Here is a 26,144-nt window from a genome sequence, read left to right on the forward strand (position 1 = left end):
TTCTGAAAGAAATGTGGCCTGAAAGTTTTCTGCACCACATGTAAATGTTGCTGAATGAGGAGAGGCAGGCTACAAATCTTCAATACACAAGGTGACGGTAGTGCTGGCTATTGGCTATGTAGCATACGTGTGAATTGCCTAAAACTTGGACCACAAGTACTGTGAAAAAGGAAGGTGCTATAGGAGTGCTGTTTTCACAGAATGGATTGGTAGTCGGGGCCTCGTATTGATAGCCAATCAACAGGTTGCAATAATAATTAGATAGTGTATTTTTTGTGCAAACACACTTTTTTAAATGGAACACTGCCTATTGACACACACTAAAAGTATGGCAAATTAGAATGTCAGTGGTGTTTGTTGCAGGATTCTAGTGTGAGTTGTTTACAAGATGCCGAATTTTGAAAGTTTCCACACTGAAACTTGTACAATACCTTGGACAGCACACATTAAATAACAACCCTTCTATCTACGCTCGTTATACTGTATGTGAATTCTGACCAGTAACAAGATAACTGGACATCACAGGTTGTATTCAAAATGACCAGCAGCAGTGACAATACACACTTCCAATGTAGTACAGAATGGCTGCTGTACACATCCTAGGATTTTGGCACAGATGTCCGAGCATAATGCAGTAATTCATTGTTGCATGTCATCGGGCGTGCTTGGTATGTCCTTGTAGACAATGTCTTTCAGCTTTCCTCAAGGCAAATGTCAACAGGCGTCAAATATGGGGAACAAACCAGCCAAGGTATACATCCTCTGGGGAACAAGCCAGTAACTTGGAAACAATTTGTGAAGACATGCAGTAGTACTTCATGCACCAGTGGCTGGACAGCCATCATGTTGGTATCACATGTTCCACTTAGTCTGAAGACGACTGTCTTCTACCATTCGTGAAGGGTGGTCTGTTAGGAGGATGACACTTGTGTACATTTGAAACATGGGCCTGTGAGCTGATGGTTCACAACCCCCACACCACATGTTTACATTCCATGGACACTGACATTCCACCTGAAGAGGCCAACGAGGATTGTCAACAGACCAATAGTGCATGTTTTGGCAGTTTACCTGTAAGTGACTGGTAAATGAAGCTTCATCACTACAGAATATACATAGTACATCTGGAGTATCCTGTCTTAATGCCATGTATGGAGGTTGATTCTCGTAATTGTTTCTGTGCAGTTCTTGATGAAGAGATAAGTGAAAGGGACGGGCCCTTGTCAATGGAGACTGCATTAGACATTTGCCTGACTCATGCCACTTCCTCCTAACATGCTGTTCAGCTGCAACACCAGCAAGAACATTAATTTCCTTCCTCTTCTGTCATCGCTTGTTTCCTGCTGCTATAGGTGTTGCACAGGTACATTCACATAACTGGTTGAAGAGGCTGACAAATAATAGCTGAGATGGTTGACATCTATTGGGATATCTTGCCCAATATACCACACAAGAATGAACTCCATTCTGCCTACAGTCTCCAACAAGATGAGCATGTCGGCTTTTTCTGCATTGGTAAATCCCATTGACCACTCACAACCTACGGCTTGGACTGTCACACACTAACTATCTAGCAAGTCACAGTGCACTCAAGGAACAAACAAGTTCACTGTAAGCGAACATAACAACATAATACTTAGCAACAACTCTGGCTGAAAGGTAAAAACAAGTGTCAGTGTAGAAACTTTTCAAAATACAATATCTCTTAAACGACTTGCACTGGAATCCTGCAACAAACATCACTGAAATTCTCATCTACCTTACCTTTAGGTTGTTAATGTCATTAGGCATTGTTCGATTTTGGAAAGTATTTGTTTGCACAAAAGTACACTTTCTAAGTATTATTATAATCTGAGGACTGGCTAACAATATGAGACCCTGACTACCAATAAATTCTGTGGAAACCGCACATCGATATCACTTTCCATATATGCAATATTTGTGGTGGAAGTTTTAGGCGATTCATCCTGTATATGGCCAGTCTTTTTCTCTTAAGGGCAGAAATGATGAATGGTCACAGGTTTGACCCACAGGAGATTTCTTGTGCAAATGCTTTAAAGACAAAGGCTTGAATATCGATAGTAACTACCTGTCGTAAGCCTATAAATTACAAAGATTCAAGAACTGCTAAGTGATAAATCTTGGGATATGCTATAGCCTCCTCTGTATTACCCCATGAAGACAAGATTAGTCTAATTGTAGTACATACAGAGACATACATGCCCTCATTTATTATGCACTCTGAATGTGAATGGAACATGAAAGAAACCTAACTGTAAGTACACTCTACCACACACTTCACTATGTAGAAAAAAGAACAAAAATAATATTTAGGACAGAAGAGGAGTACCTACTTACCAGCTACTGAAATACAAATCATATGTTCAGTGCTGGAGGATTCCTAATTTATCAACATTATTAATCAGAACACAAATACGCAAAACAAAAAAATTAAGGATACAATATGGAAATCTACAATGGCAGGAATCCATGATCTAAACACAGAACTGAGAGACACACATGATACAAGTTACTTGGAAGTAACTCAGTGTTGACTGCTCATCAATTTCTGCCTCTGTACAATTTTCCATATCTTTTATTTATCTTTGTAAAGTGTATGGAGTGACTTTTGCCCTCCTTTAATACCCAAGTGACTCATGTTTTACTGCTTACCAGGTTTTCCCAACTGAAGACCTTGAAGTTTTTTTCTGAACCATATATCAGGTCTACTCTACTGCTCCTGCCACACTGGCTAGTATGAAAACGATCCTCTTCAGTCACAAATATTATTTGAGTCAGTTCTAACTGCTTCTACATGTTCTTCAAGGATTGACTTGTACAGTACCATCAGAAGAAATGATCTTTACTTATAATAGAAAAGCTATTTAAATGTGAAAAAACTGAATTTTTACAGCTGCTATTCTGCTATGTGCTGCAGTTATTTCTTTTGTTTTGTTTTATGGTGCAAAAACAACTAGGATCATATGTGACCAAGTCAAAACTGTAGAACGTGAAGACAAAGAGGAGTTAAAAATGACTACACGTCAATCTCAATCGCCAGGAGAGAAGACAGCTAAAATCAGGGATGTGGAAAAAGGTCTATAAAATACGCCATAAAGAAACGGAGGACTAGAACTAAAAATTAAATGGCTGTCGTCATATTGCTACGATGGATAAAAAGTAAAATGCAGTCAACTGCTCGCATGCCATTCGCTGAAATAGCCAATAACTCAGATGGCAAACACAAACAAGAATGTAAGCGGTTACAGAAAGGGCATTCTGTCAGGAAATGACAGACCATCAAAAGTTGAGTGCAATGTGCACAAAGTGATGGGATAGCACCACTTAAATGGCGATGGCTAAGAAGACAATTCCCCATACTCAAACCTAGTTAAGACGATCTCCTTATGGTGAGAGAGCTGAGAAGAGGTTGTCGAAGCTGCTGGGAGAGGCTTAGTAACTTGAAGCTTGTTCCCGTGAAGGGAGGACCAGTGGTGATGCCAAAGTGACACAGAGCAACACAGAGATCATCATAGGGAAAATAAAAACTGGCGGGCTGAGGTACAAGGACTGCAGCCTTAGCAGCAGCATCAGCAGCCTCTTTTCCTGTCAGACTGACATGACCCAGAACCAACATGAACATCACAAGTGGCCCCATCAAGAGTGAGCAAGTGAAAGCATTCCTGCACCCGTTGCACTAATGCAGGGGTCTCCAAACTACGGCCTGCGAGAGCCGGCAAACCGGCCCGTGTTAGCTCGCTGGACATCCCCAGTATCCGGCCCGCCAAATATTTGAGGTGGTACCTATACTGCCAACAATTGAGTTTCGAGGCCTATTGCGACCAATACACCGCGACATTGGCTCTGCTACTCGCTACAAGACTACATAACTAAACTTATTGTTGCGCCACTTGAAATAACAATGCGTTGACATACTCTACCTCTGTCACATCTTGCAGTAATAGTGTTGCTAACAATGATTTTGAGATTTCGTTAACTTTGCAGGACACTGTCGTGAAGAACGTGCAGTGACATACTTTTTTGTCAGTGAAATTTGCCAGAATTTCGGTCAGGTACGTCCACAAATCAAAATTATGTAATTAAATAAAAATCGTAGTTTGTTTCAACATTAGCTGTTCCCACAACTTTAGATTTTTGCGATTTCATCTTTCCCTTAGCCCTACATTACGGTGATCATGGAGCGCTAGGGTGCTTTAATACCACTAGGTAGATCTCAGCCCTTATGACTTCATGGAGGAGTCAATGTGGCCCGAGGACTAAAAAGTTTGGAGACCCCTGCACTAATGGATGGTTGGTGTACAGCACACAAAGGCTTTGACAGGCACTGAGAGTGTCTGCGCATATGACGCAATTGAAAAGCCTGTGCCGCCAGATGTACTGCGTGGCCTCATATAGGGTGAAGAGCTCTACTGTAAATACTGAGCAATGTTCTGGAAGCCGATACCGTAAAATGTCAGCAGCAATGACAAAGGCACACCCGACACCACGCTCAGCCAAGAGACATCAGTGTACACAACGGTACCATCGTGAAGTTCCATGCAAACATCGTGAAACTGAAGGTGATACAGTGAGGCTGGAGTAGTGTCCTTAGGAAGTGAATGAAGGCCAAACTGAACACGGGCTGCTGCATGAAGCCAAGGTGGCAAAGGGTTCACACCCATTGGGAAAGTTGCAAGTAGTGTGAAGCTAAGCTGCCGGAGCAAGAGCCGAAAGTGAACTCCAGGAGGCAACACAGAAGAGGTATGTGCCAGTATAGGGACAGCGTAAGAGGGATAGACAAGCAGATAGACAAAACACCCATAGTGTAGTTTTGAACAGACAAGGGAATGCTGCAGATAATTATTTTCAATATATATAGTACTATTCTTGATTTATACGACATGCAATCACATATATCCTGTTGAACAGGAACTAGCACGAGATTTTTAAAATGTTTTCGCAGAAACATTACAAGTGGAACTTATCAGGGTCAAGTAGTACCCATCACAGTCTTCTCACAGAAGAGAAACAGTCCACACAATTTTGTGCATGATGTTACACAGAAAACATAAAGCTTAAGCAAATCACATTCATGCATCACAATTTTATGAGGATTTTCAGTGCTCCACATACTTGCACTGTGGCGATTAACCTTTCCAAATAAGTGAATGGTCGCTAAATATCAGCTTGGAAGTGAAATGTGTCTGTTCTTGCTTTGCCACTTTTTCATAAAGGCACTACACAATGTCAACTGGCAGGCACAATACAAACCCTCAGATTATGGTTCTATTCATGTAATACTCTGGAAAATACAGAACTATGAGAATGATTTAGTCATTTGCAGCAGCCTTGTTTATTCCAATTCCAAAATTTCCCTTAAGTCTGTAATTCCTCAAGTTGAAATTTCAATTTGGCCTGCTTTTAGTTATGTATGAGTGTGAGGTTTGCTTTGATAATCCTCATGGCTAGCAATAACACTATCAAGTGTTTAGTAAGAGTTCAGCTAGGATTGAAACAAGATATAGACAAAATCAACAGTATCTTATTGTTCAATGAATAATAATCAGAACAAGAGATTGCAACAAAGTTATCTACAGAATTTTAAAACATTTACTGTCATAGCTTTTGGATTTACTATATTACTTCCTTCCTCAGGCAGGAAAGTGGTCTGATTGAAAACAATCAGTACTTCTGGTCCATTATTTTATTTTCTTACAAGTCACTAGTCATTTCTTGAACTGATGCTTATTCTCAGACATTTATGTACATCAATAAAAGCTAAACTGCATGTATTGATATAATTAAAGTAAAATTATTGTGTTCACCTGGTTTCTTTTGTCACGCTGCAACCTACACTGGAGTTTATTACTGACAGGCAGTATCTGACACAGTATCATTAAGGTATTCAAAATACAGTTTATTGTCGGACTGTGTGAGGTATTTCACTGTGTTTACTCTGGAGACAGATCTTCCTTTCCTTTATTTGGAACCTTGTCTATCAGTCTCCACTGCTGCCCATTTAACTGAAAACTTGTCATTTTAGTCTGTTGCTGGGTACAAGTGGACCACACCAGCATAGAAAGGACAGCAAGTACACAAATTCACAAGTATAACTGAAGACTTGTGCCAGTGCCTGGTACTTAAGCAACCGGTGGGCATGATAATTATTACATACACTAGCGTCACTACCTAGCCTTAAGTAAAAATTGAAAGGATTTGTAAGAAACCTCCATGGAGCACTGTGGTAGCTATTGCCGGTCAGTAAGTGTATTGTGCAGCATGTATGTAATAGCAATATGTACACGAAAGTACTGCAAGACTTAGTAGTCTTGCTCTGCAAAACTTGTACCTCACAGCGGTAATAGCCAGAGCGGGCAGGATGGTATCACCACACCAGGGCTTGAATCACTTCGTGAGCTGTGTGACCAGGAGTGGGACAATAGCGCAACAAATGTGCCATGGAGCAGTATAAATAACTGTGAATTTTGAGACAGATTTATTCACAGCCCAGCAATACTACCACAATGCCAGGACTACACCAGACAATCGGATGACTGGGCACCACCAGCTGCCGCCACTTGTTCGAGACTGGGTCAGGGAAACCACCTCCCGCACAAAGTCCACCCTGTAGGACTGATGCCACAGTGCCGGCTAACACCAGAATCCTGCCAGGAGGCATCATGTCATGTGCTGTGAATGAACGTCTTCCTTCGTCACTGTGGAAGACAAGCCGTTGCTGAATTGCTTGGGCACAGGCGCTCAACAGCAGAAGGCAGAGGCAGAAGAAGAAGAAGAAGAAGAAGAAGAAACATGCAGCTGATGTTAGGGCCTTGGCCTACTGACAGACCACCAACTTCCTGCCCGCCCTGATGTCAGCACTGCAGGGTGCTGATGCATGTACTATCCTGCTGGGCGGATGCCAGCCACCCATTGACCATCGCCCTCAGTCCGCTGTGCCTGAGTAGGGCTTGTCTGCGTCACTCTGACGATGGAGAAACGAGTAACTGAAAACTTATAAAGTATTTTTCTCGACCATCAGTCTATCACTGGCTCCCAATGGCCCATCACACTCAGCCCAATCCCTGCCCTGCCCCACCACCACCTCCTGCCACAAGATGCCACCCTCAACAATACCAATACAGTAAACAGCTCAGATTACCTCCCCCCCCCCCCCCCACTCTCCCTCTGTGTGCGTGTGTTTTACTGGGTTTGTGATGACACAATACACGCTACATAGTGGTAATTATTAAAATAAATTTAAAGCAGTATTTGAAAAGGTTACAAAAATAAATAAGGTAACCGACTCGCTATTAGCCCAAAAACGCATGCAGGGGTGTAACCATCTCATTGCTCTGTCCCCTGTTTTTGTTTGATGGAGCACATTTGTTCTCCCATCGTGGAGGTGGAATGAACAGGAACACAACCATTTCGTTTGCACTGGATACACTTTTATGTTTTTTTGTCTGCAGCATGAACTACAGTAGCAAACTTTTTCCAGGCTTCATTCTTCCTCTTGTGTAGCACATTTGCAATTGTCTACACAGCATTATTGAGTTTTTGTATTACTCTCTTCAAAGTCACACAAAACATAGCATGGTTAGAGATCATCTGATTCCAAGATTATGTCATTTTCACCACATCAGTGTTGTTTAAGAGCACAAAAACAACTTGGGTCATATGCACCCACATCAAAACCGTACAACACGAAGACAAAGAGAGGAGTTAAACGACTACATGTAAATCCCAATCAATGTAAGAGAAGACAGCCAAAAACAGGGATGTGGAGAAAGGTCTATAATATATGCCATAGAGAAGTGGAGGACTAGAACTAAAGATTAAATATCCTGCGCCATATTGCTACGACGGATAAAATGTAAAGCGTGGTCAACAGTCCGCGCATTGTTTGCTAAAATGGCTGGTGATTAAGATGACAAACACAAATGAGAACATAGGTGGCTAAAAAAATGGCATTCCATCAGGAAATGGTGGATAGTCGCAAGTTGCGAGCAATGAGCAGAAAGTGGTGGGGGAGCATCATTTAACATTGGCGATGGCTAAAAAGACAGTGCCCGATACACAACCTAGATAAATGATCTCCTTGTGGCGAGAGGGCCAAAAGGAGGTTGTCCAAGCCACTGGGAGAGGCTTCATAACCCTGAGCTTGTTCCCACGACGGGAAGACCTGTGGTGGTGATAAAGTGACACGACCTGCTGACAGACAGCAACACAGAGATCATTGGAGGAAATGTAAGAACTAACAGGCTGAGGTACAAGGACTGCAGCTTTGGCAGCAGCGTTGTTTCCTGTCACACTGATGTGACCAAGAACCCACATAATCATCACAGTGGCTCCATCAAGAGTGAGCAAGTGACAGCTCTCTTGCACCTGTTGCACTAAGGGATGGATGCTGTATGGCACACACAAGCTTTGATGGGCACTGAGAGTGTCTGGATAGATGACACAATTGAAACGCATGTGTCACTGGAGGTACTGTGTGGCCTGACACAGGGCAAAGAGCTCAGCTGTAAATGCTGAGCAATGTTCCAGAAGCTGAGGCAGAAAAATGTTGGTGCCAATGATGAAGGCACACCCGACACCGTGGTCAGTCCGAGAGCCATCAGTATACACACAGGTACTATTACAAAGTTTCGTATGAAGATCGTGAAACTGAAGGCGATAGAGCAAGGATGGAGTAGTGTCCTTACAAAACAAATGAAGACCAAGGTGGACACAGGCCGCTGCACGAAGCAAAGGTGGTGAAGGGTTCACAAGCACCAGGAATGTGGTAGTTAGTATCAAGTTAAGCCAGCAGAGCAAGAGGCGAAAGCAAACACCACAAGGCAGGGAGAAGAGGGACACTCCCCATACTGATGATCAAAGCAGTCATCGAAGAAGGAGGTATAGGGCGAGTGGACAAACGGCTTGCATATCTACCGAGGAGAAATCACGGAAGTAGGACAGTGGTAGCTCAGCAGCTTCTGCATACATACACTCGACCAGGCTAGTGTAAAGCGCGCCAGTGGCCAAATGGATGCCACGATGACAGATAGTATTGAGACAGCGTGAGAAGGAAGGACGTGCAGAGGCATAAACAAAACACCCATAGTCTAGTTTCGAATGGACAAGGGACCAGTACAAATGGAGGAAGGTGGCTCGATCTGCTCCTCAGAAAGTACCATTTGGGACAGGCAGGAGATTGAGGGACCGCATACAGCAGGTCACCAGATAAGACACGTGGGACGACCAAGAAAGTTTTCTATCGATCATAAGCCCCAGGAATCTCGTAGTTTCAACAAACGAAAGAGCAACAGGCCCAAGATGTAAAGACAGTGAAAGAAACCAACTGCATCCCCAGAAATTCATAGAAATAGTTTTGTTAGAGGAAAAAGGAAAGCCAAAGATGATTGAGACATTGCTGAAGATTATTATTATTATTATTATTATTATTATTATTATTATTATTCCCCCCCCCCCCTTTTTTCTTAGGGCGCACAACTACAGTGGTCATTAGCATCTAGACTAAATTATGAATGCACTGCGAGGCACAATGTTAAAACAGCAATTAAAAGGGACAACACTATAAAAGGCACGTTAACAGGCAAGGGATTAAAAGAAAACAGCATAATCAAATGTCCTTAGACAGGTTTGTCAAGTGGATAAAACGAAGAACGCAAGCAGCTGCTCCTGGGTCATCCGCTAAAATTTCATCCAGAGTACATGGCAGGCCAATATCAATGCGCCGTGTATTAAAATTGGGACAGGATGTTAAAATGTGGCATACCGTCAGCAACTGCCCACATGGGCAGAACGGCGCCAGCGCAGCCGTCGGCAGATGGCGGTTGCTGAACTGGCAGTGTCCAATCCATAACCGGGCAAAAATGACCTCCTCCCGCCAAGAAGGGCGTGAAGAGGTCGTCCAAGCTGTGGGGAGAGGTTTCAAGGCCCGAAGCTTGTTTTCAGTAAGGGTAGACCAATCGCCATGCCACAGCGATAAAATGCGCTGACAAATGACCCTGCTAAAATCAGATGAAGGCACACAACAAGAAATTGTTGGAGGCTAGAGGACCGCAGCCTTGGCCGCAGCATTTGCAGCCTCATTCCCAGGGATACCGACATGGCCAGGAATGCATATAAAGGTAACCGGAGAACTGTCGTCCGCCAGCTGCCGAAGAGAGCGTTGGATCCGATGCATGAAAGGGTGAACCGGATACAGATGACTGAGGCTCTGGATGGCGCTCAGGGAATCAGAGCAGATGACATAAGCAGAATGTCAGTGGCGGCGGATGTAAAGAACAGCCTGATAGAGGGCAAGTATCAGCTGTGAAGACCGAACAATTGCCATGGAACCGGTATTTGAAAGTGTGTGCCCCGACAATAAATTAAATCCTGACACCATCATTGGTCTTAGACCCATCTGTATAAATGAAGATCGCATTAATGAACTTTGAACAAAGATCGACAAACCGCGGGCGGTATACTGAAGCTGGGGTAACCTCCTTTGGGAGCGAGCTGCGGTCAAGGTGAACGCGAACCTGAGCCTGGAGCCAAGGTGGCGTTTGGCTCTTGCCCACCCTAAAGGTTGCAGGGAGTGGAAAATCAAGTTACTGAAGGAGGCGACGAAAGCGAACTCCAGGGGGTAGCAGGGCAGATACATAAAACCCGTATTGATGGTCAAGAGAGTCGTCAAAAAAGGCACGATAAGACGGGTGGTCGGGCATTTATAATAGCCGACAGGCATACCGACACAGCAGTATATCGCGCCGGTATGTTAGTGGTAATTCACTGGCTTCAGCATGAGGCCTCTCGACGGGACTAGTAAAGAGCACTCCGATCGCAAGATGTAACCCCTGATGTTGTATAGAGTTGAGGCGACGTAAGATGGATGGCTGTGCAGAGGAGTATACAAAGCTCCCATAATCCATTGCTGAAGATGCTGCTCAATGAGACATGTCCGTGCTGAACTGCAATAGATGGCAAAATTGTCAACAAAATGGGAGCCAGAGATGCCTGGCAGAAGACAGGCCATTATAGGGTAGCAAGGAGGCCGACACTCAGGACAAAACCCTGAGGCAAACTGTTTTCCTGCATAAAGGTGTCCAACAAGGCAAAACCCACACAACTTGGAAACACTGCCTTTTAAAAATTCCTGAAGGAAACGGGGCATGCGGCCACAGAAACCCCATGTGTAAAGAGTACGGAGGATACCAGTCGTCCAGAAGGTGTTGTAGGCTTTCTCCAAATCTAAGAACACAGCCACAGTCTGTGATTTCTACATAAAAGCACTCATGACATGGGCGGGCAAAGTGACGAGATGTTCAACTGCAGAACGGTGCACTCAAAATCCACATTATGCAGAGGTTAGTAAATTGTGTGACTCGAGCCACCATACCAGCCAGGCATGAATCATAAGTTCCATCACCTTGCAAACACAGCTGGTGGGAGAAATGGGGCAGCAGCTAGAAGGAAGATGTTTGTCCTTACCAGGCTTTGGTATGGGTATGGCAGTGGCTTCATGCCAGCATGCGGAAACATGCCCACTGCCCAGATGCGGTTGTACGTATTAACCAGAAAGTGCTTGCCTGCAAGAGAAGGTGCTGCAACATCTGAATGTTAGCAGCATCTGGCCGTAAGGCAGAGGGTCGGGATGAAGTGAGAGCATGATCTAGCTCCCTCATGGTAAAGGCGGCATTTTAGCACTGATGATTCGAAGAAGAGAAGGGTATCACCCGAGCCGCCTCCAGTCGTTTCTGATGAAGGAAGGCAGGATGATAGTGGGAGGAGTTCGAAATCTCCACAAAAGGTGGCCCAAAGTGTTGGAGATAGCAATAATGTCCACGAGAACATTGTCTGCTACTGTCAGGCCAGAAATTGGGAAATGAATCTTGGTCCCAGGAACCGTCAGAAGTTGGCCCACACAGCAGAAGAGGGAATGGAACTGTTAAAAGAACAACTGAATGAAATCCAGCAAGCTTTTTTGCTATCCCAAAGAACAGGACAACACTGTGCACGCATCTGTTTATAATGAACGGAGTTTGCGTGTTAGAATGACGGTTAAAAATGTGGACAGCACATCTCTGTGTGCAAATTGCACTGCAGCATGCCTCAGTACACCAAGGGATCGGGACACAGCATGATAAAGAGGAAGTGCGAGGAATGGAACATCCTGCTGCGGTAAGGATAACTTTTGTAAGGAATTCCATCTGGTCATCACAACTGGGGAAATGGTGTTCATCGAAGTTTGCCAGGGATGAATAAAGCCTCCAATCGGCCATAGCAAGCTGCCATTTGGGTGTGCACAGAGGTGGGGTAGGAACCAGCAAACGGATAGCACACAGGAAATAGTCGCTCGAGTATGTGTCAGACAGAACAGACTACTCAGGACGATTGGCAAGCTGGGCAGTGCAGAAGGATAGGTCCAAATGGGAAGAGGTGTGCATGGAGTCTGAAAGGAATGTGGGTGATCCTGCGTAAGGCAGAAGGGGTTAAGTTCATTAAGAAGGTCAGCCAAGAGGGCACCTCTCAGACAGGTTTGGGCAAACCCAAAGGTGATGGTGTGCATTGAAGTCACCAAGCAGCAGAAAGGGGTGAGGGAATTGCCCAATAAGCTCGAGGAGGTCCAGCCTTGTGACGGAGGGATGTAAATGGTACAAAAGGAAAAGGTCAAGTGAGCAAGGAAAATGCAAACTGCAACACCTTGGAGCTGGGTATCAGGGAGATGGGTTGACTATAATCATCATCCCGGATGAGCAGCATGACTCCCCCATGAGATGGAATGGTATCCGCAGGGGGAAGATCAAAGCAACCAGGGAAAAATGTGAAGGCTCAAAGCAGTCATGAGGATGCTATTTTGTTTCCTGAAGGCAGCATACAAGCAGATGCTGCAATTCTAAGAGCAGTCTTAAGTTCTCTTTGTTGGGCAGTAAGCCACAAATGTTCCATTGGAGGAGAGTCATAATGAGGAAAAAATGACGGGGTGTCTCCTCGGTGGCTGCAGTGTCAGCCTCCAAAGACTCGCTGCTACAGCGCACAGAGGCATTCTCCTTCTGTTGGTCTGTGGAGTCCAGGCCACAAAAATGGTTGGTGGTGCGCACCGGCAGTGCAAAGATCAGCTGGGTGAGGGTATTGTCTGGTGACACCATCGAAGAGGATCTCCGAGTCAGCAAAGCAGAAGACTGTTTCCGTTTGTTTGACTTCTTGGAGCCTTTCCGGTTGGCAGAGGAAGACTCAGATGTTTGTTGGCTGGAGGGACATAGGAAGTGTTCATGGCAGTATTCCTTTTGTCCTTTCCAGCCTTCCGGTTGTGTAGCAGGTGATGTTGCCCCATGCAGCTAAGGTCTGGTGGCTTGTTGCACAGCTGGAGAAGGAAACAGGCACACTACCATCTACACTGTTGTGTACATTAGGGTTCCAGGTAATGCACCCTGCAGCCATTTACCCTGGTGGGACCTTATAAGAGTAATCAACGAAAAATAATTTATGCTCCCTATAGCCTCTAACTGTAACATGCGTAGTGAAAGCATACGTGTAGCAGTTAAGATATGTGGTTGCTGTGCAAAGGTCATGGGTTCAAACCATATTAATTGCTTTATTAGTTTTATTTTTGAATCTTTATTGAAGTGACTCATTTTTTGTCCATTAATTACTATAAATATTTTTTTTTTTATTTCTAACCATTGATAGAGTTATTTTAATCATTGTATTAACTTTTTCACTTGCCTTCATTTGAAATCTTTGTGCATTTAATGTTAGTTATTTTATTTATCTATTATAATATTTAAACATTTGAAAATGCCAATCTGTTTATTAAAAAAGACCAATGAAATAATCTATTTGCATTTGCTATGCAATGGGGTCAAAAATGTGTCTTTCCTTACAAGCTGCACAGTTTCTTGGTCAATAAGCACCACACAAACATTTAAAACAAATTCTTGGTACAGTAAGCACAGAGAATCACAGATGCAGATTTAACCATCTAAGGTATTATAAAAAAACAAAATTCAAGCAAACTGAGGAGCAGAAATAATGAAATAAATCACGTGGATGAAAATATAAAATGATCAAATGGTAGAAATGAAACAGAAGTTAATACATAAAAGTAATTAAAGTCACATGGCCAAAGACTCCATATGAAAAAGAATGACAGCGAGAAAAAGTGAAAGCAAATGAAAAAGTTAATGTGATGGTTCAAATCACATAACAAATTGTTTGAAATAAAAAATTACATTAAAACCTATTAATTAAATAAGAATAATAATCATAATCAAAGCCACCTCAATGAAGATTTAAAAACAAAAAATTCAAAGCACCTGATGAGGTTCCCACAACGTTTTGCACATCAATCCTGCATCTAAACCATTAAGATATGCTTTCACTCTGAATATGCACTTTTAAAAAAAAATTTCTAGACAGTGCAGACCATCACATGAAATTCTTTTCTGTCGATTAGTCGTGAAGTAGGGCTCACCAGGGTGAATGGTTTCAGGGTGCAATACATGGAACACTACCGTGTACCACTGTACAGATATTTTCAAAAAGCAGATCTCACCCCCTAGGGAGCACTCCTTGTAAGTTACAATTAGCCTCATACTCCTGCATGTTTTAGTGAGAGAGAACAAGGTAGCAAGCAGGAAGCAACTGCAGCATCACTGTTCTCAGATTTGTCTTACTTGAAGAGCTCCATCTGGAAGGATGGAACGAAGTAAACCAGTACAACACTGATGTATAAGTGCACTCAGATTTCCAATATACACTCCTGGAAATGGAAAAAAGAACACATTGACACCGGTGTGTCAGACCCACCATACTTGCTCCGGACACTGCGAGAGGGCTGTACAAGCAATGATCACACGCACGGCACAGCGGACACACCAGGAACCGCGGTGTTGGCCGTCGAATGGCGCTAGCTGCGCAGCATTTGTGCACCGCCGCCGTCTGTGTCAGCCAGTTTGCCGTGGCATACGGAGCTCCATCGCAGTCTTTAACACTGGTAGCATGCCGCGACAGCGTGGACATGAACCGTATTTGCAGTTGACGGACTTTGAGCGAGGGTGTATAGTGGGCATGCGGGAGGCCGGGTGGACGTACCGCCGAATTGCTCAACACGTGGGGCGTGAGGTCTCCACAGTACATCGATGTTGTCGCCAGTGGTCGGCGGAAGATGCACGTGCCCGTCGACCTGGGACCGGACCGCAGCGACGCACGGATGCACGCCAAGACCGTAGGATCCTACGCAGTGCCGTAGGGGACCGCACCGCCACTTCCCAGCAAATTAGGGACACTGTTGCTCCTGGGGTATCGGCGAGGACCATTCGCAACCGTCTCCATGAAGCTGGGCTACGGTCCCGCACACCGTTAGGCCGTCTTCCGCTCACGCCCCAACATCGTGCAGCCCGCCTCCAGTGGTGTCGCGACAGGCGTGAATGGAGGGACGAATGGAGACGTGTCGTCTTCAGCGATGAGAGTCGCTTCTGCCTTGGTGCCAATGATGGTCGTATGCGTATTTGGCGCCGTGCAGGTGAGCGCCACAATCAGGACTGCATACGACCGAGGCACACAGGGCCAACACCCGGCATCATGGTGTGGGGAGCGATCTCCTACACTGGCCGTACACCTCTGGTGATCGTCGAGGGGACACTGAATAGTGCACGGTACATCCAAACCGTCATCGAACCCGTCATTCTACCATTCCTAGACCGGCAAGAGAACTTGCTGTTCCAACAGGACAATGCACGTCCGCATGTATCCCGTGCCGCCCAACGTGCTCTAGAAGGTGTAAGTCAACTACCCTGGCCAGCAAGATCTCCGGATCTGTCCCCCATTGAGCATGTTTGGGACTGGATGAAGCGTCGTCTCACGCGGTCTGCACGTCCAGTACGAACGCTGGTCCAACTGAGGCGCCAGGTGGAAATGGCATGGCAAGCCGTTCCACAGGACTACATCCAGCATCTCTACGATCGTCTCCATGGGAGAATAGCAGCCTGCATTGCTGCGAAAGGTGGATATACACTGTACTAGTGCCGACATTGTGCATGCTCTGTTGCCTGTGTCTATGTGCCTGTGGTTCTGTCAGTGTGATCATGTGATGTATCTGACCCCAGGAATGTGTCAATAAAGTTTCCCCTTCCTGGGACAATGAATTCACGGTGTTCTTATTTCAATTTCCAGGAGTGTATGGAACTCTCAATATAGGACTTGTACTCACTTATTTCTGATCTCTAGTAAAGGCACGTAAATGCATATAAACCATTATGGTAGACTTTTGCTCTAAACAGTGCACTATTTCTGGTCTCTAGTAAAAACTTGTCAATGGAAACAGCAGGACAGAAGATTACGGTTTAACCCATCAGAATTGATACAAGCTGAATACAAACTGTATTTAGGAATGAATAAGCAAGGAAATTGGCTATAATTTTGTTGAAGTAACCATCCCTACATTTGCATGAAGTGATGATGATGATGTGGTGGTGGTGGTATTCAGTCTGAAGACAGGTTTGACATAGTTCTCCACACTAGGCTATTCTGTGCAAGCCTATTCATCTCTGAATAACTATAGCAAACTCCATTCACTTGAACCTGATTACTGTAGTGAAACTTTGGTCTCCCCAATAGTTTTCATTCTCACTCGTGCCTTCAATGACAAATTGACTTTTCCTTGATGCCGCAGGAAGTTTCCTATGAACCCATATCCTCTTTTTGTCAAGTTGTGCCACAAAGATCTTTTCTCCCCTATTTGGTTTGACACTTCACTATACGTTATCTGATCTACCCATCTACTCTTCAGCATTCTTCTCTATCATTATAATTTAAAAGATTCTATTCTCTTGTTGGTATTCCTTATGATCCACATCTCACTTCCAGATAACAATTCACTCCCAACAAAAATGACCATACAAGACTTCCCAACACTTAAATTTAATATCTGAAGTTAAATTGTTTATAATTTTAAAAAAAAATATTTCCTTGATACTACCAGCCTGATTTTTACATTCTCTTTAATTCAGTCATCATCAGCTATCTTGCTTTGCAAATAGCAAGCCATTTATTGCCTTTAGTGTGTAATTTTCTCATCTAATCCACCAGCATTACCCAATGTTATTCATTACACTCCATCACCTCTCTTTCACTACTATTGATATTTATCTTATAACTTCTTTTCAGGACAATATCCATTCTATTAAAATGATCTTCCAAGTTCTTTGCTGTCTCTGCACGAATTACAATGTCATCAACAAACCTCAATCTTCTCCTTGGTCTTTGATTGAAGAGCATACGGATAGGCTACAGCTTTGTCTCACTCCCAACTCAATTACTGCCATCCTTTCATGTCCTGCATCTCTAGTAACTGCAGTCTGGTTTCTCTGTCAAATCTTAGATAACAGTTTGTCACCTGTACTTTATCATCTGTTAACTTCAGGATTTGAAACACTGTATTCAAGTCAGCATTGTCAAACCCCTTTTTCTAAATCTAAAAATAGATGCAGGGTCAGTATTTCCCCATGTGTCCCCACATTTCTCCAGAAATCAAACTGATCATCTCTAAGATCATCTTGTATTTATGAGAAATTAAACTCATGGTTAAATAAATCTCACACTTGTTAGCACTTGCCCTCTTTGGTTTTGGCATTATAAATCATTCTTTCATGCTCAACCCATTTCCTGTATCTATTACACCATTATAAATCATTCTTTCATGCTCAACCCATTTCCTGTATCTATTACACCAGGTGAAATAGTAGTTTTGGTGATACACCCTCAGATTTACTGAGACCCATGGGACAACATACCCATTCCAGGTGCCTTGTTTTGACTTTAGTCTTTCAGTGCTCTATCGAATTCTTCTCATAGTATTGCACCACCACCACCACCACCACCACCACCACCTTGTCTTCATTCATGTCGCCCTATTTTTATATCATCATCTTCATGTTACCGTATTTACTCGAATCGAAGCTGCACTTTTTTCTGGTTTTTGTAATCCAAAAAAACCACCTGCAGCTTAGAATCGAGTGCAAAGTAAGCGGAAGTTCTGAAAAATGTTGGTAGGCACTGCCACAACTAACTTCTGCCTTCGAATAAATGTAACGCTACACAGGCATGCTTTTCAGGTACAAAGAAAAATATTGGCGCCAAAACCTCCGCGTCAATACATAAATTAAAAGAAAAGCTGGAAGAATGTAAACATGCCATGTATTCTTTCGTGTTTGCTGCTATTTCATTTAAATCCTGTCTGCCTAATAAACTATGAAACTACAGTCAGACAACAGCAAACGCGGGAGAATATACATATCATGTCATGTTTATATTCGTATTATTCTTATGCTGAATAGTGATACAGTCAGTAATGAAGCACAGCAACTGACTAGATTTTTAAATCTAAGATGACTCATTTCTGTGCAGAATGTAAAGTACTAAAGAGGCGCCGGCAAAGATTTTCAAATGGAGAAAATTTTTCGCTAAACTCTCGTTCAAATAGCAGTCTCTTGCCATTGTTTCACTTATGAGACAATTCCTCTCGTTGTTTATATTGTAAGCCGTGGTAGCACGCACAACAGCAAGCCATGCCACGAGAGGCGACAGGTTGTAAACACTCATTACCAGAATGCAACAAACAATGCATGACACAGTAAAATAATGCATTTCCAGCTTAGATTGAGCTAAACACTTATAACAAAGAGACCGGCAATTATCAGATCAAAGCAAAGTAAGCAATCGATTCAAACCAGACGAAGCACACGCGAAAAAGGAAGGGTACCAGTATAAATACAGATGGCGCGCCTGGCATATAGCAATGGCAACTTGGTAAAGCTTAACTGTTAAGCTTACGACTCGAGCCAAACTACTGTAGCTGTATCTTCACCCATTCGACCTCAAGTGTGTTTCACGTTACAATGGACCAACTTTGTTTCAGTTTGGAGGGGCGGTCTAAAACTTTTCTCTCACCTTGAATTTCGAGTCTCAAATTTCAAGAACGGCTTAGATTCGGGAAATTTTTTTCCCCTTCATTTCAAGTCTCATTTTTCAGGTGCGGCTTAGATTCGAGTAAATACGGTACTTTAATTTATACAGCCTATCTGTATATTCCTTACACCTCTCACCTTTCAATTCCTTTTTTAGTATTGCCTTCCCAACCAAAGTTATTGTTGTTCACACAACTGTTTCTCTATCCTCAAAAGGTCTCTCTAACTTTCCAATATGCAACATTTATCTTTCTTTAAGTCATGAATTTCTACAGCTAGGTTGTTTTCTTCTAGCCATTTCTGTTTTGTCACTTTTTACCTTCGCCAGACTTTCTTATGTCTGCTTTTCCTTTTGCTTACTTAATTTTTTTATAATTTCTCCTTTTATCAAACAAAGTTAATAATTTGTGTGGGACATAAAGATTCCTACTGGACCTCCCCCCACTAGTTGTTTGCCTTCAATATTTCATTTCTTAAAACTACCAATTTGTCTTGCATTTTATTTCTTTAGCTTATTTCAGTCATTGCCCTATGTCCCCATTCAACACTCAGCATAAATAATAGTCTCTGACCACTTATGCTCCTGGAGAGGTTTAGCAGTGTGAAATATGGCCTCAAGGTGGTTTACTTTTATACAACCTATGTATGCCTTTTGGTATCTCATGTCTCTTCCACATATAAAATCTATTTTCATGATTCTTAAACCAAGTGTGAGCAATGATTAAATTGTTCTCTGGGAAAAATTCTTGCGAAATATTTTGCCGAGGAGGATGCCATCATTATTGAACCATACAGTGGAGTAGCATGTCCTTGGGAAATATAACAGCTGTGCACCCTATTGCTTCAGCTGTTGCAATCAGCACAGCAATGCCATTTCAGGTAATTTTATGAGACCACATTAGTTAGTTATACAAACTGTTGCCTCTGTAACTAATTAAAAGACTGCTGCCTGTCTTCAAAAACCATGTGTTAGCCTGGCTTCCCCACACATACTGCATCCGATATGGTTGTGCCAACAGTTTGGCTCCTATACCTTTAAGGCATGCCAGCCATTCACCATGGCTAATTGAACTATTTATCAGGAGAGGGATGAGGCCTGAAGTGATATAAGAAACAAATGTGTACACACAAATTGGGAAGTCCCACATATGAATCCTCTTACTCCATGAGGATAGAGAACTTACGTGCAGTCGTCAACTGTACCAGCACAAAAAGTAGAATCAGATTTTCTCCAGAAAGTAATAAGAAGCACAGGGTGCAGCATTTTGCGAAGTTAAAATCTCCTCAATCATTTCAAACTCTTGATACTGCAGAGGCAGATGGACCACAAATCAGTAGATTTACTTTAATCATGCAAATTCATCATAAAAATTAATCTGCTGCTTCATTGAAAGACAGGTCATTATTTTAATGAAAAGTAGCTGTAAATTTCATAATTAATATTACGATAGTCAAAATTGATAGCATCCTTTCATATGCATTAAGAGGAAGGTAAGGAGAGGGTGAATGAGCACAAGATGCAGGAAATGGTTACCTGCATATTGGAGCGAGTGGAGAGTATTTGTTGATACTTTCAATTACCCTCCAAGAGTTATATCATTCCGCAGTGTAAAATATCACAGAACCATCTTTCAATTCTGAAAAAGTGAACAATATATTACATGATTACAACTTTCAGTGAACAATAGTATCGAAAATCTGATTTCTTACTCACACAGGGCCTGGTCAAAGACATATGCGTATAGCAGGAAACTGACAAGTCTAGCTACAACATACCCATTGAAAACATAAGTTTGAAATTAGAGATGCTATAGTTACTACTATCAACGGAACACTTTCATCATCAGTACTGATTTGCATACAGGACTGTCCAAAGTAAACAAAGTCAGCACATTTCAGAACCTGAATTTTTAGGACACTCCAAATAAACACTTAAGTAAACTGTATCAATTGCCGTCTCAAAGTGATTACAGGTTGTAATTATAAATTATCTCTTAACAATTTTTGTTGTACTCATATGCGACAACATGCTCTTTCTTTTTACAAGTACTCACAGCCTAAAACAAAGTTATTTAATCGGCAAAGCATTTATTTGTGACTGCTTTTCATTCATAATTGAGACCAATGCATTTAAATATCAGAGAATTTTTCATTTTTCAAGAAATGATATTTAATTTAAGCTTTTGTAACAAAATTACAACATTCACGGACTCGGAGAAAGAATTCAACAATGTAAAGTAAAACAACAGGCTCACAATAGTTTGATGATCAAAGCTACAGAGACAGACAAATAATCTGCAGTTTCTACAAACCCCATGTGGGAGGTCAAGAAAGACACTCAAACAAGATAGAGAAAGCAACGAAGGTATCAGAATGTGAGTTGCACAGACCAAGAATATTTCCTTCAATAAAAAAGATTTACTGATATCAGATATTGTGTGGAACTGAGGGAGTTCCTGAAAGTGTACACCTGAAACGGAGGACTGTACGGAAGTTATGTAGACCATTAGAAACATGGAGAACAATACACCGGAAGCTTTGAAATGTGATAATACCTAAGAATGTTAAAACTAAGTGGACAGTAAAAGGTACAAAATGAAGCGCTACTAAAAGGATAGGCAAGGAAAGACGTTTGTGGAAGGATTTTACTGGTAGAAGGGACAGACTCATGTAACATCAGTTAAATCATTCAAGACTAGTTAACCTTACACTGGAAGGTGGACGAGAGATGAAATGTACTGGGGGCAGACCAAGGCTAGAGTACGTAGAACAGATCATAGATTAAGATGAGTATAATAGTTCTGTAGAGATTAAAAGATTTCCTACCATGCAATTTTTTATTATAAATATTGCTTTCACTAAGAAAACCAAATTAAATGTACCATTTAGTTCATTTTAATGATCAGCCTACATTTTAGGCTTTAGTGAACAGGCCATCATATGCAGGACACCCGAATGACTAATGCTAGAGTAATGCTTCAGAAATGGGACTGCTATGGAGGAGGCAAGAGAGCAGAAATCTAAAGAACTAAGAGATACACTGCTAGTACTGTAGGTCTGTGTAGCTCACATGGAAGTGAAACACCTACATTGGAAACTTTGGAAGAAAGGGAGAATTGTTTTCACAAAACCATGTTGCACAAAATTAAAGAACCTTTATTTGAAGAAGACTCTGACAATCCAGGCAACATGAGAATAAGACTTGACAGATTAGAGTAAAAATAGATTCATATGGACATTTTTCCCCCGGACTCAGTATGCGAGTGCAACAGGAGTAGTGTGCCAATACTGGTACGAAGTGCCCTCCACCACACACTGCAGTGGCACATGGAGTATTCATCTCAATGTTGGTTAAAATTGATACAGAAAAATAACACATTACAGTATTCGTAACACTATAATCTTAAACAGGAAATTACATTTTGTGTAGTTCATACAATGTTTACGTATCACTACTACATTGACAACATTTTTATGATTCTTTAAGGCTCTCTATGTTCAGAGCATAAAAAAGGGGGAGTAGTACAATTACAAGACAGCTAAACTATCCCACACTTGATAAAATTCTACAATGTCAGAACTCAAAGACACAAGAAAAAACAAATAATTCATAGTCAGTGTATTACAGATGGCAAAATTTTAAAAGTACTGCACATTTGAAAATAGAAAAATCAACTGGGAGGAATGAGGAATAGGTTGGGGGTGGTTAAAAACGAGGAGCAAATCACTCAAACCCCAGGTTAAGAGGAACCCAACTGTTGGAAGACTGAAGGCACACAAAATTGTGTGGCTCCCTTTCAACATGCAGTCTGAGTGACCTGCCTGTCTTTCTGACCTAACCCCAACTACCTTCTTTCCTCCCTGTGGAAGGCACCAACAGCTACAAGAATTAGAACAGATTGCTCTATTTTCAAATTTCCTTTACAACAGTACTTAGAATTTCACCAGATACTGACCAGCCGATCTGCCTCTCTCTAATTGTGATTTTCCACCCTCTCTTTTTTCACTTTCCTTCTAATGCCAGTATTTATTTCATTTCTCTTCCACTTAATCCACCTTTACTTCTCACTCTGTCCTATCATCTCTAGACTGAAGCTAACACAGTGCTTACCAATTTACTGTATTTGACTCCCCCTACCCATTTGTCTCTTTTATGCATGTTTACTGGCACTACTTGTATCTTCATCATTGGCAAAATTAGAAATTGGATAAATCATTTCATCAGAAAAATCTGTCATATTTGTTCACCTCAGAGCTCTTCAAGAACAGGACAAATAAACAACAGTTATAGGACACTTAATTTTTGATGAGATATAGTTTCCAGAGTACATGTCATAATTACAATTGCAAAATAGTGTTACATGGCATCAGAATAGAAAAACAGCAGAAAATTTTAGCCAAATTCAGACTTGCGTACAGCTGAATAAAGCACCTATTTTGTAAACAAACATTTCAAAATATTTCACTACTCAAAGTTCTTGAGGTGCTAACCAATTTATTTAATGTTTCAAAACAATGGAAATATAAATCTTCGTATTTTTTTTATTTGATCTTACCATATGATTTCCCAACATGCATTTTTAACAATGAGAGTATACAAGCTATTCTCATTAAAAATAATACTATACACCTTAATATCACAAAATTGCTCGCTCACCCAGCTTACAATTATGAATATAAGGATCTGGAGCAAGCCACCAAAAAGCTCTCTGTAAACTGTTTCTAAATCCTGGTACACGCATTAAGTGTTCCATTTGTACTTTGTTGTTAGTCAGTTCTTGCATGCACAAAAGTTGCAGCGATGATTTACAAGAGAAGGAGTATATTACTCGCATCGATGAATGGGCTGCAGTAGAACACACCATTGGATAGAGAACTTTGCCCTTCAAATTGGTGAATGCAATACCTACAACATATGAGGATAATTTAACTTACGAATAATTATAAACAATGTAATGAATGACTACTAAATTTACTAATAAACATATTAAAAATTACTAATAAACATACTTTGTAAATACAGTAAGCTGCAGCAACTTCACTATACCAGTAGTTTTTAAGCCTTCGAAAACTCATTCATTAACCTTAGAACTCTCAATTATTGCTGGTGCAATTGAACTCACCTAGCGGGATTCTGTTTAAAAAGAACTGTAGTGTCCCATTCCACATATCTAAACGAACACCTATGACACTACCCTGGCCAAACCCAGGCCCGTATGACTTTTTCTCACCATTGTGTTGTATATGCCCTTAAAACAAAACACAAGATGCTATAAATTCAACATATGAAACACACTTTTTCCCTTCAAGTTTACAAAATCTATTTATACAAAACCTACCTTTATACGAGTAACCCCAAGATTCCTGGTCACACCCTAGAAGACTGCAGAACTGGTAGCGAGATTTGGATAGCTCTGCATTAGGGGTTCCAACACCCACCATCTAAAAAAAAGAAACACACAATTATGCTACCAAACAAACTGAGTACACAAATATTTGCAATATTCCATGATCTATCCTTCTACCCATCCAAATTTCATAAAATAATCTGTAGTTAGTCAATGTATGCACAACATAAGCTCACCAGACAAAAAACTAGTCACCCCAGAGAAATCATTTCAAGCATAACTTAATACCATATAATTCCATCTCTGGAGATAACCACCACCTGGATTTGGATAGTAAATGAGTCCACAAGGTGGTGCAGGTAGACAGCAACCAGGTTAAGCCACTTGCTGAGGATGCTGATCTTGGCATTTTACCCACTGTTCCAACATGTCCCAAAGACTTCCTGTGGAGTTCGACTGAGATGATGTTGCAGATTGATTCAAGATGCAATAGAGTGCAGGAGTGTACAGAAACTCAGTCACATATTCTTCCAGCCTGATGAACTTTCCTCTTATCGTCTATGTGCTTATGTGAGCAATGGCCTCTTGCAAAGTGACTGACTCAAAACATTCAATGCATGCCATTCCTGTCACAATGTTCTCTTGCTAACGGGTTGGAATGGACTTTCTTTCACTGCCTGGAGCTATCCCTGTCAGGTTTGGAAACAATTTTGATTCACAAGCCATGAAATGTATCAGAGGTCCCTATCAGTCAGGATCTTTCTCTGACCACAATTCTGACAACATGTTTTGTGACCATGTATTACATTTTATTATTTAAATATTTTTACACACAATGTCTACTTGAAACATAGATGTTTTGCTGATCACTACTACTACTATATGCTCCCAGAGAAGCAGTACATGTGACTACTGTGCCATCTATAAGGCATAACAATTCATCTGTGCATGTGCATTGGGGTGATTAATTTTTTGTCCAGTGAGTTCACAATCTGACATTTATTGATTTTGGATATGGACTAGACTATTTGAAACTAGCAATATTGTTATCAGGAGCTTCGTTAAACTATTACAAGTGAATCTTGTTAATAGGTGTGAAAGCTAAACACTAATAAATTGAAGTCTGTTAAAACCTTAAACACTGTCACATTTGATGCCATTCACTGACACAAAATGTTAAAACCTATTAATACAATTTTTGTCTTAGGTGTAATAGCCATATTTTAAGGCTTTTCTTTTCTAAAAAAAAAAAAAGGGTACATGTAATTTATTTTTTCTCAAAATATTTGTCTTTAAATTAATACACTTTTGTATGCATTCTAACAACTTTAGAAACATTGCCCCCATCCTCCGATGTCGGTACCCCAAAAACATTTTATTGTATGGAGTCCACAGCTTCTCAAGGCAATGAAAATCACTCTCCACATACATTTTGTTTGACATAAGGGGGACAAGACGTAGTCATTAGGTGACAAATCTGAGGAATACAGGCAACAAGACTTTAAGTCAATACTTTTCCCTGCCAAATATTCAACTGCTTGAGGACTTATAAGATAATTGGCATTGTCACAAAGAAAAATGACAACTTTTTCAGTTTTTTCCCCTGATTTCATCAACAGCCTGTGGCACACAAATTGTCAAATACCATTCAGTATTAGTTGCTCTTGGGTACTCTGTTGCAACAGGCATGACACATCCACCATAACCAGAGAAACAAACCATAATTTTCTTGGAATTACTTCAGGAGCAAACTACTTTTGTACCTTTCAGTTCATTTTCAGAACACCAAATCAGTTGACTGCTGCTTAGTTTCCAGCACCTATTAATAGATCCAAATTTT

General features: G+C 41.6%; 1 protein-coding gene across 5 annotated transcripts in view; it reads right to left on the bottom strand.

Annotated features, from left to right (window-relative positions):
• Positions 1 to 26,144, bottom strand: part of LOC126335947 (SPRY domain-containing SOCS box protein 3) — a 71,295-nt gene that overhangs the window by 19,205 nt on the left and 25,946 nt on the right. For 2 of the 5 annotated variants that reach the window (XM_049999427.1, XM_049999447.1), the window contains exons 3-5: positions 24,296 to 24,398; positions 24,080 to 24,205; positions 23,614 to 23,862 (exon numbers count right to left, since the gene is read on the bottom strand). In XM_049999427.1, coding sequence (XP_049855384.1) covers positions 23,614 to 23,862; positions 24,080 to 24,205; positions 24,296 to 24,398 — 478 coding nt within the window. Of the gene's footprint in view, positions 1 to 20,490; positions 20,594 to 23,613; positions 23,863 to 24,079; positions 24,206 to 24,295; positions 24,399 to 26,144 lie in introns of those variants that run through there. The other 3 variants (XR_007564899.1, XM_049999443.1, XM_049999434.1) reach the window with 3 other exon arrangements.

This window comes from Schistocerca gregaria, chromosome 1 (genome assembly GCF_023897955.1).
Source record: "Schistocerca gregaria isolate iqSchGreg1 chromosome 1, iqSchGreg1.2, whole genome shotgun sequence".
NCBI classification, from domain to species: Eukaryota; Metazoa; Arthropoda; class Insecta; order Orthoptera; family Acrididae; genus Schistocerca; species Schistocerca gregaria.